This window comes from Desmodus rotundus, chromosome X (genome assembly GCF_022682495.2).
Source record: "Desmodus rotundus isolate HL8 chromosome X, HLdesRot8A.1, whole genome shotgun sequence".
Taxonomy (NCBI): Eukaryota; Metazoa; Chordata; class Mammalia; order Chiroptera; family Phyllostomidae; genus Desmodus; species Desmodus rotundus.
Genome location: NC_071400.1, coordinates 30,284,958 through 30,302,877, shown reverse-complemented (window position 1 = coordinate 30,302,877; position 17,920 = coordinate 30,284,958). Strand labels below are relative to the sequence as shown.

Here is a 17,920-nt window from a genome sequence, read left to right as displayed (position 1 = left end):
GGTAAAAAAAAAAAAAGTTCCTATAAAGTCTATAAACATTTTAGCTTAGTTCCCTTTGCCATTGTTAAAACATTAAGTGCCAAATAAAATGCACATCTTACTTCTCTTCCTACCAACATTAGGAAAGGCCACACACCGTAGGAAGACAGTGGAAAGCAAGTATCACCGTGTGTTAGTCACTGTAGGTGAATAAAAGTTAGAGAGATCCAGGTATAAAAGGTAATTCCTTTATAGTTTAAAAAAAATGATTGAACCACAATGGACAGCTTCTTTTTTTTACTTTATTTTATAGGTTTTCTTTATTTTTTAGAGAGGGGAAGAGAGGAAGAGAGGGAGAGAAACATCAATGTATGATTGCCTCTCGCACTCCCCCTACTGGGGACTTGGCCTGCAAATCAGGCATGTGCCCTGACTGGGAATTGAACTGGCGATCCTTTGGCAGGTTGGCACTCAACCCCTGAGCCACACCATCCAGGGCTACAATGGACAGACAGCTTCTAATGTAAAATATAAAAAAGAGGGGAAATGACATTTCTGTATATTGTGGGCCAATTGAGTGACAAGTGTGGTGCTAAATGTTTTAAGACACTATAAACAATCGAATTGTTCTAAATATTTTATGGGGGATGTTTAACTATCAATATTAATATTCATTTCTGAATATTAATTGTGTGAATATTAATACTTGATTTATCTAAGATACAAAGACAAAATCACGTAAAATTAAACAGCCTGCAGTTTTATTGGTTCACAAGAAAAGCATGATGGCTGACGTATCAGCTGTTCCTATCTGCTAAGTCATTATGTTCATCTCCGTGTGCTCTGGTGTTGAAATACTTTGTGCAAACGCCACTTCCCCTCTCCAAAAACCCAAAGTGCCACTACTAGGCTGCTGCCCAGAAATAAGCACACCACCATTTTGATCAACTTTGGCTCCTTTTTATTCAGGAAGCACACACTAATTCTTTTTATATACTTTCTTTTTACATTCCAGGAATAAGCGAAAATAGCCATTTTAAATATGTTACAAAGTTGGCTTTTGGAGCTTAATAAGCTTTTTGAGAGAAGGACCAGCCAACTGACCTTTTCATCAAAGTACCAATGTATCTTCAGTCTTTCCCCGAGCTCTACCACAGCTCTGGCCGCCTTGGATGTGCTGTACATCCAAACGGTATGAAAGCTACGACAGGAAGTTGCTGTGAGTCTCTCTGCAAGGCACCAAGAACAAACAGCTCCAGCTTCCTTTCTTCAGATTAAACAAAAGTTTCTGAAACTTTTCAAGTGCTCTGTCAAGTAGTGCTCTCTCAGCATGAAGACTTTTTGTTAAAATTGATATATCACAAGGTACAGTAAATCACTTCCAATATTCTGAAAACCACATGGTAGAAGTTATAAATAAGGGAACACTAAAATTACTTTAAGAAAGTTTTACATCATTTAGTCTGTAAGGACATTTACACATACAGCACAATTTACTGTTAAACAGCTATAAATGGCTTCACAGAAAGATGAAAATAGATAATACAAAATGACCTGACATCTTAAGTCTGGAATTAAGACTGTGATTTCCTTGTAATTAATATCAACCTCACATATTGTTGCAGAGTGCTGTGCTATGCCCTTTAAAATGGGGGTTTCTTTCTCAGGGTGAAATTCCACTTGGATCTGTGTTCTTGCTTTGTACAAACAGCTAAAATCTGGGGGGCACAGCAACATCAAAGACACAAACGGTAATTGCACAATACCATCTGCTGGATTAAGCTAATACAAGTGGACAGAAGTTTTCAGGTCCCAATATCTAATAAAGCACTAGATGAAATGAACAAGGCGAAACATCTTAAGAATGATTATACTCTGCGACTGGAACATGTAGCATTTCTGTAATTCATAAATGTGCCTCATTAGGCATTTGCAAAATAAATTAGTAAGATCTCAATTTGCTTGAGGCATCACAAGCTCATAATGCCCCACTTGGCCTTCCTGTTTGAGCTGATCTAGTAGGTCTTCCTTCCGTCTTTTTCTACCTACCACCAGGTACCTATCATGGCCTACCCCATGAGACTTACTCTTAAGACCATACTTCTGGGCGATCTGATGTATTTGCTTCCGCTCATCATTAGTCAGCTCTGTAGAGAAAGTCAAATCCGTGTGGCTCTCAGAGCGGGCGTAGTTTCTGATGATCTGTTCAATATCTCTCTTGGCAATTTTATTTACTCTTTCTACATCAAGACCAAGCCCTTCCCGCTTGTGCTGCTCTTTGACAGAGATCGGCTCCCGAATGCCCTCACCAGATTTCCCTAAACCACCACCCGTCCAACCCATCTTTCTCAGCAGCTGATTACCTATGTTATCTTCTTTGATTTGTTGTTTGTAAGCCTCCTCTGCCGAGCGGCCCTGAATTTCATTTCTCGAAATCACATCTTCAACAGCTCCTTTCTTCAAGTTGTTAATGACAGTCGGCTGGGTCTTTTTGAGGGTTTTCACAGCTTCCCCAGCAGCTTCATATTTGACAGTTTTCTTCACTCCAATTGCTTCTGCAATTACCTCACTCTCTAGAATCACCTTGCATTTCCATCGGAGGCCCGTCATTCTTTCATAGACATATTCAACTGTCATTCGGTTAAACTGAGCTGTGTCGTTGAGCGTGCACACAGGGTTTGAGGAATTCTCGTAAACGACAAGATCCTTTATATCTTTCTTCTTGCCAGATCCCCTGGGTGAAGAGCCTGTTTGGCACTGTGAACCTTTGACAGATGGGTAAGTGGGTTGTGTTTTTTGAAGGATTTTCAAGGCCTCATCGGCAGCTGCATGTTTACTTGTTTTTTTGGTTCCATAACCTTCAGCTAAGCAATGATCTTGCAAAAACACTCGACAACGCCATGTGCGATTTGGCATCATCTCATATTTGTATTCGACTGACATTTTGTTGTACGAGGCAGAATTGTTAAGGATACCAATGGCATCGTTTGCGTTTTCCGTAAGCACAAAATTGGTCCAATGTTTGGCGGAAGCATTAAAAATCGGCTGCCCAGAGGCATCTTTAGCCAGCACCACCAGCTCTTCTGGTGGTTTCAGAGCTGGAGGAAATTCATACGAAGGCATGCCAATCTGACACACCACAAGGTCCTCTCCAATCGTGTGCTTGAATTTCCGTCGGATAACCCTAACTTCAATACGTTTCTGCAAGAGTTTCACAGCTAGCTCAGTAGCTCGATCCCTGGACCCATTCTTGCTGCCAGCATAACCTGTAGTTAAGTAGATATTTTGGCATCTAACTTCACAAGCGTAACCATCTGTTAGGAGTTTTTTATTTTTGGGGATGTCAGCAGGAGGGATTTCTTTTAAAGGAGCATATATATACTCAGGATTTGTCTTACATGCCTGAATACAACGAGTTAACATGTATGTATAATTAATTTTATCAGATCCGGAAGTCATCTCTGGATTAGAAAGGTTGTTCCAGATAGTCGCTGTTAATTTTTCAATAAAATACTGCTTCTCGGCTACCACTGACTCAGGAAATGTCTGTGATGGTGAAGGTGCAGGAGGTGACTGAGAGTTTGCCTGCTGTGATGTGCTGCTTGGGGCAGGGTTCCCACTGTCAAAATACATGTTGGCTGTGACAGGCTGGTCTTTTGTGAAAATAAATCCTGATGAATCACAATACTGAGAATTCCCATCTTGTGTACTGAAAGAGTCTTGCGTATAATCTTGGTAGATGTTTCTCGGCATGCTGGCAAAATGTGTTTGTTCATTTACCTCTTTTGTTTGAGGGCCATAAGGATCTTCCTGTCTTTCATCTTTTGAACTACTAGCTACAAAGTGTACAGGCTCAAAACGAGGTCTCACATGGAATTTGGAACCGGCTTGCTTTTTAGGAGGATTTTGACCTATAGAATGAGTGAAATTTACAATTCATTACAAAGGGAATTAAAAAAAAAAAAAACAAGCAGGAAAATAGTACCAACCATATTATTTGCAAGCTGCATTGTTGGTACAAGATACTTCCCATCACAAAAAAACTTCAGGTTATTTAGGTGAAGGGATTCAAATATCAGTGTAACGTTCCAGCATAAGGAGGGAATGCTTCCTGTCCTTCCACATGTAAGGGAAGGGACTTGATAGAAAATATGCCATTGAATCAAGTATGCGGGTCACCACCATGCATGAATGGTAGATGCTTTTGCATCTAATGAGTTAAAAAAGCACAGGTGAAGTGTACTGAGTAAGAAGTTGTTCCAGTATAATCTCATACCACCTGTGCTGAAAAGCGCTCTTCTTAAGGACTGCAAATGGAACAGATGGCGCTACTGCAACAGAGATGATGGCCAGAGGCATTTACAAAGCTTCTCTCTTTTGTATCAGAGGTGAGTGACTCTGTGATGGTGCTTTACATAGTTGTGACTAAAAATCAAATAAAAATAATTATCACAATATCCCAAAGGTTTTCAACTTCAAAATCTTAACTCTGACCTATTCTGCACAAAGGAGTGTTCGCTATATTTTATTTCTACAACTAGCCAACAGCTGGAAACTAATGATTTATGAGGGATATCACATTTAAAGCTATGGAAGAACTCTGTTGAGGCTATACCAGACACGAGAGCTTCCTCCCTATAACACTGTTCAGTAGAAAGCTGGTCCATCTTGGACCCATCCAAGAGGATTTAGTTACTTAGATGCTCAAATGATCAGAGTATAAGGTTTTTCTATTTAGAGGGAGGTTCATGGCATGGGCTTCGAGGACAGCATTATAGCGTGACTTCGGTATTCTTAGGCTTTGGTTCTATTTAGCATCCTCAAAAAAAAACTGTACATAACTAAAAGTTAAAATTCTTTTACAGTTGTGTAAAGTCTAAAATTACCAATGTTACTTAAAATCATATACCACACTCATATGATTTTTTTTTAAAGGCCATGTAGTTTCTTCAAATCCCACCTTCCAGAAACAAGTATACTCACCATCACATGTTGAAAGATGACGTTTTAGACCTTTGGAAGGTTTGGACAGCATCAGATCATATGAAGGCATCTCCCCAATATCAATACCTTCAGCCATTTGAAGAATTTTTTCCATCAAGCGTGGGCTGTACCTATTTAAATTAATATAATCTACCATTAAAACAGACAAGAATGCATTTTTTTTAAAAAAAAAACTTCTAAATGAGTCAATCTTATAATTGTTGCCACAGGACTGTTTCTACAGACTATCTTGGTTATAAAACTAAAGAGTCTTCCTTAAAATACTTACCTATCAAATGAGTAATTATGTTACTGTCATTACAAGACACACAAACATGAAATCAAGAAATTTAAGCCATCATCAATAAATCCGCAAACAACAAGTGCTGGTGAGGATGTGGAGGAAAGGGATCCCTAGTGCACTGTTGGTGGGAGTGCAGATTGGTGCAGCTACGGCGGAAAGCAGTATGGAAGGTTCTCAAAAAGTTAAAAATGTATCTGCCTTATGACCCAGCAATTCCACCTCTGGGAATATATCTGAAGAAACTCAAAACACTAATTCAAAAGGATATGCGCACCCCTATGTTCACTGCAGCATTACAAGGGAGGAAAAAAACAGAATTATATTCTGGAAAATAGGCCCCTTGTAGTACAGGCTTCCCCTGCTACGTGAGTGTTCTAGGAACCCATCTGTATCAGTGTACGAGCTGACATTGTTGTGAGAGGCTGCGTTCGGCTTCAGTGAAATTTTTTTTGAAGACTGTTTCAACACCTTTGCCCATTTCATGATGGGTGATTTATGAGTGCACCTGCCCACACCACGCTGAGTATTCAGCAGTTTTTGACCAAAAACAGCATGCCCCATCCTCCCTATTCACCCAATCCCATCCCATGAGACTTTTTTATGTTTCCCTGGATGAAAAAAGTCCTCAAGGAGAAACATTTTGCCAATGTGGAACAGGTGAAACAAAAAATGGCAGAAGCACTAAAAGGCATCAAAATCAAAGAGTTCAAAAACTGCTTTGAGTACTGGAAAAAAAGTCTCAATAGATGTATTGCATCAAATGCAGACTACTTTGAAGGTAACTGAAGTTTAAACATATACGAATAAATACACAATGTTTTATAAATAAATTCTGAGGTTTTTGGGGTCCCCCCTCATAATTACAATAGCCAAGATACAGAAGCAACCTAACTGTCAAAAAAGTGGTTATATGCATAAAATGGAATATTACTGGGCCATAAAATCTTACCATTTGTGACAGCATGGATGGACCTAGAGAGCATTATGCTAACTAAGTCAGAAAAAGACAAATACCATATGATTTCACTTATATGTGGAATCTACAGAACAAAATAAATGAATAAACAAAATCGAAACAGACTTAGACGCAGAGAGGGGAATGTTGATTGCCACAAGGGAGGGGGATTTAGAGACTGCGTTAAAGGGGCGAAGGAATTAAGCAGTACAAACTGGTAGTCACAAAACAGTCATGGGGATGTAAGGTACGGCATAGGGAATATAGTCAGTAATAGTGTGATAACTACACATAGTGCTATTTGGGTGCTGGAAATATTGGCGGAACGCTTTGTAAAGTATTGGGTTGGCCAAAAAGTCCATTGAGTTTTTTTCTTTAAAGTAAAAGAAACATTTTTCATTTTCACCAATAACTGTATCGATTTGTATATTTTGAGTATGTCGGCTATCTCCCACTATTGGCTTCTAGTGGGGAGAGGCCAGGGGTGCTGCTCAACACCTTCCAACACATAACACAGCCCCACAGCAAAGAATTATTTGGCCAACATGTCAATAGCACCAAGAAACTTCACAAACCACTTTTGACATCTTCGATCAGTGACAGCACCTTCTCCATACACTGCACAAATGCTTCTTTGCATTTCAGTTGCGTTTTTACCATTCTTGAAATAATAAAATTTAATACACTGAAAATGTTGCATATTTTCTTCCATCTTCATATATCAAAATGGCTGCACAAAAATTCACCAATTTTCATAAAGTTTTTTTTTACTGCATGCTGATATGACAGCTGTCACAATACATTCTAACAAAATTGTTTCAAATGAAGTTAAAGACAACTAAGCCCTACTAGAGCCAGCAAATAGAAAAAAATAAACGAACTTTGTGGCCAACACAATATATGATTATCTATCCACTATGCTGTACACCTGAAACGAAATCAAGATAATATTGAATGTATACTGTAAGTAAAAAATAAAATTTAAAGTTCTTAAAAAAAAAAAGAAATTTAAGGCCAGGCTTTATTTTAAGTTTGAATTGATAGTGTCCATGTAAACTCCTCATTTATTTTTCTCTATCATATATGTATATTATATGTAAATAATTATGTTTATATATTTTTTAAAGCAGTGAGAATGTTAAGAGCTGCTGGGTCGTTAATATCCAGATGGAGATCTACATCATTTCCCATGAAAAAGAATCAGGGTCCTTAGAGAAATGGCTGATTCCAAGTCTGGCGCATGGAATGTGTAAGATGGACCTGGAAGATATTCTTGTGCCCGAAAACAAGCAAGCTGTGAAAGACTTTAGGAATTGTGTCAAATGGACTCCGAGGCCAATTTGAATCGCCTCCTACTGGCAAAGTAAGCCAACTTGAGTATCATCAATAAGAACAATGACATCAGTGAATTGAGACAAATCAAATATGTTACAAATCCATTACTTTAAAAAGATACTTACAAACTCATTATTGGTCACCTTTGGAGGATGGTAGAGAAGCAAGTCATTCCAAAAACAGGGAATATTAAGGAGGAAATCAAGTATTTATCTGGCATTTTCCATCCCAATTATACCTCAGAGCAACTAAAGAGTTGATGAAGAAAATCTCTTTGGCAGGAGCAGCCCAGGTAATAAGCGTAGGAATGATAGACTACTACCATTTTGCAACCCATAATGGAATAATAAATGATCACCAATGGCTGCTAAGCCTATTAGGTAAAAAGTTGATGGGGAAGAACCCAGAAACCGACCCGCACAAACGTGTCAACTGATGGCTGATGAAGTTGCAAAAGCAGTTGAATGGAGGAAGGACAGCCTTGTCAACGAATGGTGCTGAAGCCAGTGGCCATCCATCTGCAGGCAGCAACCAAACAAAACCTCAGCCTACACCTCAACCTTTATACAAAAATCAAAATGCATCACAGACCTAAATGTAAAATGTAAACCTATAAAACTGGTATTAAAAAACAGGAGAAAATCTTCAGGATCCAAGGCTAGGCAAACAGTTCTTATACTTGACACCAAAAGCAAGATCCATAAAAGGAAAAACTGAGAAAATGCCCTTCAAAATTAAAAAATTGAAGGGAGAAAAATCAGGACAACTGTAATAGCATAATCGATAAAATATAATTTTAAAAAATTAAAAACTTTTGCTCTCAAAGACCCCGTGAAGAGGATGAAAAGACAAGCTACAAACTAGGAGAAGTATCTGCAAGCCACACACTTGACAAAAAACTAGTATCTACTAGAAAGGCCTCTCAAACTCAACAGTAAAAATATACATATGTATTATATTTAAAAAAAAACAAGAGACATGAAAAGGCCCAACCAGTGCGGCTCAGTTGGTTAGGCGTCATCCTGCAAAGTGAAAGGTCGCTGGCTCAATTCCCAGTCAGGGCATATGGCTGGGTTGCAGGTTCAGTTCCCAGTCAGGGCACTTGTGAGAGGCAACCAATGGACATTTCTCTCCCTTTTTCCACCCCTTCTCCTCTCTCTAATAAATAAATAAATAAATAAATAAATAAATAAATAAATAAATGCTTTTAAAAAAAGAGTTGTTCTGAAGTTGGCCATTAAGCCCGCTCTTCCAATGATATTAAAAAGACACGAACAGAACATTTCACCAAATAGGAGATACAGATTCCATATAAGCACATTGAAAAGACGTTCAACATCATTAGCCACCAGAGAAATACAATTTAAAACCACAATGAGATGTCACTACATACCTATCACAATGGCTAAAATAAAAAATAGTGACAATACCAAATGCTGGCAAGGATGCAGAGAATCTGGATCACATACAAATTGCTAGTGGGAATATAAAATAGTATGGCCGCTCTGGAAAACAACTTGGAAGTTTCTTACAAAATTAAACATGCAATTACCATATAATCTACCAATTACACTCTGAGCATTTACCTGACAGAAATGAAAATGTATGTTCATGCAAAAACCTGTATATGAATGTTCACAACAGCTGTATTTGTAACAGTCAAAAATTGCCATCAGCACAGATGTCCTTCAACAGGTAAATGGTTAAACTGGGCACACACACACCATGGAACCAGCAATAAAAGGGAATTGACACATGCGATATCATGTATGGGTGGGAGGGAAGTAGATAGGGTTATAAAATATAACAGATCCTTATGGTATTGGAACTGTTCAATATCTTGAGTGTGGTAGTGAATACACAAAATTACACATGATAAAACTGTATAGAACACACACACACACGAGTACTAGTAAGACTGGGGGAATCTGAGTAAAATCAGTGGATTTTAACAATGTCATTATTCTGGTTACAATGTTACACAATAATGTTGCAAAATGTTATCATTGGCAGAACTGGGTACAGAGTATGGGGTATCTCTTTGTATTATTTTGTACAACTTCTTGTGAATCTACAATTATTGCAATAAAGATTTCAATTAAAAGGTGACAGGGAACATTTTAATATCACTAAAAATGGGACAAGCAGACATGTGCCCCCTGATGTCCATATCACAAGACAAAGGACTATCTATAAAGTAATGGTCCACCAATCCTTGTTCTTGCCCACCAAATAATTGACCCTGAACCTAATCAAGCCCCTAACTCCCAGAAACATGTTAAATACCATGACAAGAACCTAGCCAGCCAAATCCAGAATGAAGAAAACACTATGTGATAACCCAGTTTCTTCATCAAATAAATAACATGAAAATAAAAGAAGCCATGGCTGGTGTGGCTCAGTGGATTGAGTGGTGACCTATGAACCAAAAGGTTGCCAGTTCAATTCCCAGTCAGGGCACATACCTGGGTTGTGGGCCAGATCCAGCTGATTGATGTTTCTCTCACACTTTAATGTTTCTCTCCCTCTCTTTCTCCCTCCCTTCCTCGCCCTCTAAAAATAAATAAATAAAATCTTTTTAAAAAAAGAAAAGGAGAGGGGGGACTGTTTATACGTTAAAGGAGACAGATCAACCAAGAACTTTGTTTGGATCATGAATCAAGCAAACCAACCGCAAAAAGACATTTTGACACAAATGGAAAAAATTGAACATTGGATGATTTTAAGAAATTGTTGTTTAGCCCTGGCCAGTGTGGCTCAGTTGGTTAGGTGTCATCCGGCAAGGCAAAAGGTCGCAGGTTGGATTTCTGGTGAGGGTACATGCCTGGGTAGCGGGCCTTCCCCGGTTGGGGCACGTGCGAGGGGCAGCCGATTGGTGTTTCTCTCGCACATCAGTGTCTCTCTCTCCCTCCCTTCCCCTCTCTCTAAAAATAAATAAATAATTTGTATCTGATATAGACACATACTAAAGTTCTCACAGGGGAAATGATGTCAAGATTTTCTTTAATATACTCCAGACTATCTCCCACACAAAAAAAAGAAAAACTGGGGGCAAATCAGATGAAAGCACTAGAAGAGCATAAGAGACTGTCGATAATTGCTGAAGTCAAGTGATGGGAATATGGGTGCTCATTAAACTCTTCTGTGCGTGTTTCATTTTGCCATAATAGAGTTTAAAACACACAATTTTTAAAAAGGGCTTCTTAAGGAGCAGATTTGCTACTTGGCAGGATATCATTTTACTGCAGAGAAACAACAATATGGGCTCAAGTGAAGTTTTTCTGTTATCATGGGAATCCACTCACCCTTCCCACCTCCAGCCTTTCCCAGCCTAAGACCAAACAAGAGACTCCTGGTGGCATTTGGGAAGAAAGTTCTGAAAACAAGTAACTACCACACTTTTACATGAATAGATTCTGAACTTGAAAGGGGGATAACATTTTCCATTTCCAGCACAGTAGTTTGCACACCCACCAGATGTCTTTCTTTGCAAGTCGGAGAAGTCAAAACATGGCGGCCTTCTCTGACCAGATGACCGCAAGCAAGCCCAGCTGTAACCTGTACTTCAAACTGATAATTGCTACTGCTGCTGTTAACACCAGCATTTAAATGCCACGAGTAATTTTATTTTCATTTACTCTTATCCAAACATCAGAAAGCATAGCCTAAAATGTCATATGTTCTATATCACTTCCGTTCAGATTTGGGAGTCCAATTTCCAAGGTACAAGATGAAAACAAGAGATTAAGAAAATACAATAGCAGTCTATAAATCTTAAAGTGGTAATGCCACTTCTGCTACCAAAATTGGTACTACAACCAAGGCACTCACCTCGAATTGCAGTCAAAATTCTCCAGACCTTCAATTATAGCCTGATTCCAAAGAGGGTATAAAACTGTAAATGGTAAGCATGTCCTAATCCAGTGTCCATGAATGATGCATTTCGGGCTCCCATTCACATTCACTTTTCTCTCAGGTTTCTTCCGGCATTAGTAATGATTATACCTACTTACTGCTCCCTATTCATTACACCTGCCACAAAATTCATCCTCACCCATAGGCCACAAAAATAAACCTTTGTGTAGGTTGCCAGCACAGTCCACTTCTCAGTCCTTTATTAGGAAGTCCTAATGTTGAAGAAGCCCAAGCAGCTCAAACAATAATGGAAAAGACCTGACAGTGCCTAACACTCTACTCTTCTAAGAACAATGCAAATAGCAATCTAGAGTCTTTAATAAGACCACCAGGGTTGCATTCCCATTTTTTAAATTCTCCAGAGATTGGCTATCCAGGGATAAAGAAGTAGTTGCACAAATTTGAAATAAGCCAAGACAGTAAAGCTTTCATTACTGTTTTCTGTAGCTTTTTTTTTTTTTTTTTTGTAGTGGATTTAAAGTAACACCTTTACTCCAGAAGTTTTAGAGAACCCACCAAGAAAAACACCTACAAACCCAATCATTGATAACTTTACTAACATTTTTGGGGTTTACGTTTTATTCCTTTTTCTATGTTTTCCATGCTACTTCCCCCTTCTCCCGCCCCCATCGCTGTCACATCATCGATGTTGATTTGCAGTCTGGTAAGGGGTTTTCTTGGTTCTTAATTTACTATATTATAAGGTTTTTCTCCATGTCATCACCACATGAGACTTGATAGCTATACAGTATTCTACCTTTGGAGGGATCATGATGAAAGATGTCATTAAGGAAAGTCTAACACAGTGATTGAAGATGCATGCATATTATATATTTAAGTCTGTCAATATATCCATTTGGTTGTGAATGCTTACAAAAGAAAACCAAAACTCTCCAGCAGGTCTTTAGGGTTTTCAAAGGTAGCTTATTATTTACTAAGCTTTTGGAAATCTGGCTGCTATTCAATGGTCCCAGCACAGCTAGCACATAAAAAAGATGATTTCTAGCGGACAAAGACATCTGAGTTCATGAATCTCACATTCCTGAACACAAACAGGTACACACAGGTGCATGCTCATGATATACAATGGCACCTGAAATTTAATAAATATTCAGTAATAGATGCTTTCAAAAATGTTTAAGTGTATTCAATGGGGTCTATTAAGTCCAAGTGAAAAAGCTGAGGTTTGAAAACTCAGCAAGGATTAGGACTGCCAAGTATAAAATTATTTATTCAAAGCTATTCATAAGACTCCTAACATAAGCGAATACCATACAACCAGATTACTGATAAATCTTTTGAAAGCCCCCATCACTCACACTTCACTAGCTGGTGACCGGTGCCCTCTACCTACTACGTGCAAAGTTAGTTTCACAGCATGAACCCGCTGGCATGAGCCTTCCCAACAGCAGTCTCACATCAGCAAGGAAGAGAAGAGACAAATAATCAAGGTGGCAAAGCTGGTTTCATTTTAAGGTATATTTTCCTGATTAATTAGTATCGCCTCAAAGACCATTAGGCCAGGATTCTGATTGTAATCTTAATGATGAAGAATGATTGGAAAACTGAATGTTCCAGTTAACCAAACATTCTGCTTTATTAAATATATATATAATATTTATATATATTATATATATACATTTACCTACAATTTTTAAGTAAAAATTGCACAGATCCCTAGGCATTCACAAATGTAGTTGACTAGAAGAGTGTACCAACTGTTCATTAGCCACAAGATACATTTTAGATCTTGCTTGCAGAAAAAATGCTTGACAGGTTACTTTTGTGAAACAGACAAATAAAAAAAGTGAAGAGAAATAATTTCAGCTATTTGAGCTTCCTGGTTGCTTGGTTTATGATGGAAGATGATGAAAAAGCATATTGGGAAGCACTGCTTTGTTTACTGTACCCTGTAAAACAGCGGTTCTCTCACAGCGTAGTCTGCGGATGGCATCACTTGAGCATCAGCATCACCTGGGAACTTGTTAGAAATGCAAATTCTGCAATTCTGGGACCCCCACCTCAGACCTAGTCTGAGAAACCCCGGGGATGGGGCCCAGCAATCGGTGTTTTAACAAGCCTACCTAATGATTTTGATGCCTGCTTAAGTTCGAGAACTACTGTTGCAGAGTTAAGAACATATTCAAACTTGTTCCTCGAAAAGCACCACTATCACCAAAAGGTATGAAACATAGTTTTTCCCTCCTGGTTTAATCTTATGATCAAGTTCTCAAAGACATCTTTGACCTGGGAGTTCCTTCAGCCCCATCTGACACAGAACACAGAAAGTCCTGCTAAACAGGGGGAAAGTGCAATAATTTCCCTTCTTGCTGCTATTTACAACCTGTTGTCAAAGTCAAGGGATGGACCTTGAACAAGAAATTAACAATTTAGGTTGAGAATAGGCTGTTTCACTTTGTATTCTGCAGCTCCCTTCACAGGAAAGAGTCTCTGCCACAAACCAGATCAGAAAACAAGAGCTCTGTCAATGTCAACATTAACAAGTACTGGGATATAAATTCCCCCCCGCCCCCCGAAGATGACGGCTAACGTAAAGCCTGACTAAAGTGGAAGAATGCAGTTGGTTCCTAGCTTGCAAGATTATTTATTGCCTCTTGTTTCTCCTATATCCAAGTTACATATAATACAAATGTCACTTTTCTGTTACGCTATTTGATAATGTTATAGCAACTTGTATTGACTGAAATGACTTAGCTACAATGTCACATGGTGACTCTAGTGTATATACTATACACGGATGAGCTTTGGCAAGTATAAATGCACACACAAGATGCCCTGGAAGCTTGACCTTTTAACACTGACTACCACTGGCCTGGTCTGTGCTTTTCAATGCGCTACTTATGCATAAGGCTGCCGTTCTTGAAACGAAATCATGAGGTATAATAATGATGTGGTTTGTACCAGTTGCTTGCTTTGACTCCTGGTCCATCCTTTCCAAACACAGAAGCTGTATGTCAGTGGGCAGAGCATCAGAAGACTGCGGGGCCTTGGAAAAGTCACTTAAGTTCTTGGCCTCCATTGATTTAGCTGTGAAAAGGAGACACCACCTAATTCCCAAGGTTGTTGTATTAAGTGAGATACATACACTTTTATATATTCTGTACATTATAACGTTATAGTCATCCCTTCACTCCACGCAAATTTACTGAGCAGCTGTTAGGCAGAAGGCACTCTTCTAGGCACTGAGAATAAAGGTGTGAGCAAGAAAGCATACGCACTTTCCCCAAAGGAGCTTACATTCTAATGGGTAGGTACGATTTATCAACACAAAGGATGGTTATTATCCTCCTAAGCAAGGATTTTTTGTTAAGAATTCACCTTCCCCATGGTTTTCTGTAATATTAAGATCTGTGATAAAGGTACGTTTTCAACTGCAGGAACAATATTGTTCAATGAAGGTCAATTAGATTTATGTGACTTAATAGCTGACACTTCCCCAGTTATAACCTGTTCCTCCAGTGACATAATCATTATCTCTGGAGGCAGAAATTACACTAACCTAGAGAAGACAGAAAAAACATTAATTTTTGTGATGAGAGCAAAGCAAAGTATCACACTGGAGACCTTGTTCAACAATTAAGGGTACAGTGGACAGTCCTATTTTTCTGTATCTGTTAGTTATTCCTGGCCTGAACTGGCTGAATTTGATCTGATCATTTTCCAGAATTTTTCATCATGCCTAATAAAAATTCACTGTGAAGTAGGAGTGTCAAAAAAAAAAAAATACAAGCCTCTCAGTCTCTCAAAGGAATAATTAGTCTAGTATAAGACTGACTGGGGCTTCTGAAACACAGAGGTCCAAGTAGTCTTGTTTTGAAAATTGCGTTGGAACCATACTGCAGTCTCCATCAAATGCAAAGAGCTTTCAAAGAGGCCTATTCAGAATGCGCACAAGATTTAAGAAGGGTGGGGGGCGAGACAAACACACACACGCACAGGTAAACCCTCATCCGAGGCCAATTGTTAATCCTTCTGATCAAAATTAAGGTGAAGAAAGGCAATCCATTTTTATAGTGGATATATCCATTTCTTTGTTTGTGTCCGGACACCTTATGCGCAAATCTACAAGGAAGGCGGACCCTGTGGCTGAGACACCTCATACAAACCACCTCCACAGGAGACAGTAAAACCCGGGGGGTGGGGTAAGGCGGCTGTTGTTTTATTTAATGGGGATGGAAAAACAGTGGTCAGGAGGACACTAGGATTAGAACCGCAGCACCTCCATCCCCTCGAAGCCCGACTCTAGGATATTCTCTGCGGATACCGCATCCTTGGAAGGTCCTACGCAGGTCCGAGGTTCTGCTATTTGTCATTTCCCTGGTCCCCCAGAACCATCACCACAATGCCCACTGATAGTTATTGTGGTGATGGTTCCTCTTCCAGGCGCAGCTCTGTCTCCACCCCTGGTCCTGGAGGGGCCGCTCCCATGATCCCGGGACCCTTCTAGCTGTTTTGTCATCCCCTGTCACCTCACTCTGCCAACCCCCTCCACAGGCCAACAGAGTGTCCTCCAGCATCTCCAAATCTCCGGCCTCTAAGCTCTAACCCATATCCTGCCCCCGTCCCTATCCCAATTCCCATCACCGATCCCTTATCCCGGTCCCTTAACCCGACCCGAAACCCGTCACCGATCCCCTACCCCGTTCCTTAACCCGACCGGCACACCTTCCTCACCTGCAGCCCAGGAAAACGTGGTTGGTCCAGGCGGCGGAGAGAGCAAGGAGCTGGTCGAGGGCAGCCCCAGGATAGCTGTGCAGGTGCCGACAGATGAAGCTGCGTCGCAGAGCCCACTGCCAGTCACTTTCGTGGCTATAGCGCCACTGCTCCAGCACTGGCTCGGGCGGGGGCGGCGGGAGGGGCGGCAGCGGTGGCGGCGGGAGGGGGGGCAGCGGCGGAGGCGACAGGAAGTCGCCCCCCAAAAGCAGACGTCCGCCAGCCATCTTCTCCGCCCCCAAGCAGGGCCACCGGTGATGAAGCCAACTACCGACCTGGAGCGACTGGGCAGGGGGGCCAGTAGGAGGGGCCGGGTAAGGAGGGGCGCGCAGTGGCGCGAAGACCAACTCTCAGGGGACTAGGGTGTGTGCATGGAGGGTGAATGTTAAAGAGGAAAAGGCGATCACTTCCCGACGCCGGGGCGCACGCTTGCAGCACTCCTCCAACTCGTGGTGGAGCAGGAGGGCGCCCGCTGCAGTCACTCGTGCGCCAGGAACGCTGAGCCAGGCCCTGCGCTCCAAACTTCCAGCCACCCTCAGATCCACGCTCTGAGCGGTGAAAGTGGGGGGGTGGGAGACACCAGCACACTCTGCTATCCCTCCTCTAAGTTCCAGCCTACCTACCCGCGTGCTGTCCGGCAGTTGTGACCCACTGCGCATGCGCTGCGGTGGATTTCCCCCTAACTTCCAAATCCCGTCCCCAAATATCGCGCGATGTACATTTTCCTCTTCTATGAAGACTCTGGGCCTTTGACGCACTAGGGTGACTAGCGGAGGGGTGGGGGCGCTCTGGGAAGGGAACTTCCAAAGACTCTCCGAGGTTCAGGAACATGTTTCTGCTAAGTCCCTACAAGACCGTCCAGTGATTATTGGCAGTAATCACTCCGCTGACGTGTTTCCTTGGGTTTCTGAGCAGCACGACAGTAAGACCATGTTTTTCGGAAGGGACTTCGGTTTGCAATGCATTTTACCCTATGTTTTTTTTAAAGTGTCAGCTCTCCGAGGCTCCTTTTCTTCACAGAATTGCTTGAAAAGCTCTGTGCGTTGTGCATCATTACCTTTGTATTTTATTGTGAAAGCATAAGAAATGTGAAATACTTGCAAAGAAAATCATCCACAGCACTTCTGAAGTGAACCACATTTATCGTACATACTCCAATTACTGACAAATACAAACACCATGCTTACACAGTTCTGATCATGATTCCAAGTAATTCTGCATTTTCTGTATCAATTTAAAACGTGCAAAATATTACAAAATACAGAAAGGGCCACCAAAAAGAGGCTTAAAAGCTGCAAAGGGCAAAATTACTCTGTAAGCTGACCATATCACTCCACCAGTGAGGGCATCAGTCAGTTCCCTCAATCCCTGCCCCCTAACCTGTGCCATTAAAGTACTTCGTCAGTGTCTGTCAGCTGGAATTTACAAAGCACCCACTGTGTGCTCAATACAGGGTGGGGCAAAAGTAGGTTTATAGTTGTTCGTATGGAAAATAATACAATAATTAAGAAATAATAATAGAATTGCCCTGGCTGGTATGGCTCAGTGGTTCAGTGCCCGCCTGCTAATTAAAGGGTCGCTGGTTTCATTCCTATTCATGGCACATGCCTGAGTTGTGGGCAAGGCCCCCAGTAGGGGGCGCACAAGAAGCAACCACACATTGATGTTTCTCCCTCCCTCCCTTCCCCTCTCTAAAAAATAAAATCTTTTTTAAA

The 17,920-nt window shown here is 40.7% G+C and overlaps 1 protein-coding gene across 2 annotated transcripts; it reads right to left on the bottom strand.

Moving 5' to 3' along the window:
• Positions 1-923: 923 nt before the first annotated feature.
• Positions 924-16,852, bottom strand: NKRF (NFKB repressing factor). 2 transcript variants are annotated; one of them, XM_053917517.1, is made up of 4 exons: positions 16,167-16,265; positions 10,022-10,109; positions 4,963-5,093; positions 924-3,890 (listed from the first exon to the last, which is right to left on the bottom strand). In XM_053917517.1, the coding sequence occupies exons 3-4, from the start codon at positions 5,075-5,077 to the stop codon at positions 1,933-1,935; spliced, it is 2,073 nt and encodes a 690-aa protein (XP_053773492.1). In that variant the 5' UTR covers positions 5,078-5,093; positions 10,022-10,109; positions 16,167-16,265; the 3' UTR covers positions 924-1,932. The 2 variants fall into 2 exon arrangements, with proteins under 2 accessions (XP_053773492.1, XP_024422911.2); XM_024567143.2 differs by lacking the exon at positions 10,022-10,109 and having other exon boundaries at positions 16,167-16,852.
• Between the last annotated feature and the right edge of the window lie 1,068 nt (positions 16,853-17,920).

What these genes read in the sequence shown, in the direction of transcription:
- NKRF (XM_024567143.2), bottom strand. Translation starts at nt 16,432, where the DNA reads ATGGCTGGCGGACGTCTGCTTTTGGGGGGCGACTTCCTGTCGCCTCCG. An exon ending in CACGTTTTCCTGGGCTGCAG is followed by an intron (nt 5,094 to 16,166) that starts GTGAGGAAGGTG and finishes TAATTTAAATAG; the next exon opens with GTACAGCCCACGCTTGATGG. An exon ending in TCATCTTTCAACATGTGATG is followed by an intron (nt 3,891 to 4,962) that starts GTGAGTATACTT and finishes CTCATTCTATAG; the next exon opens with GTCAAAATCCTCCTAAAAAG.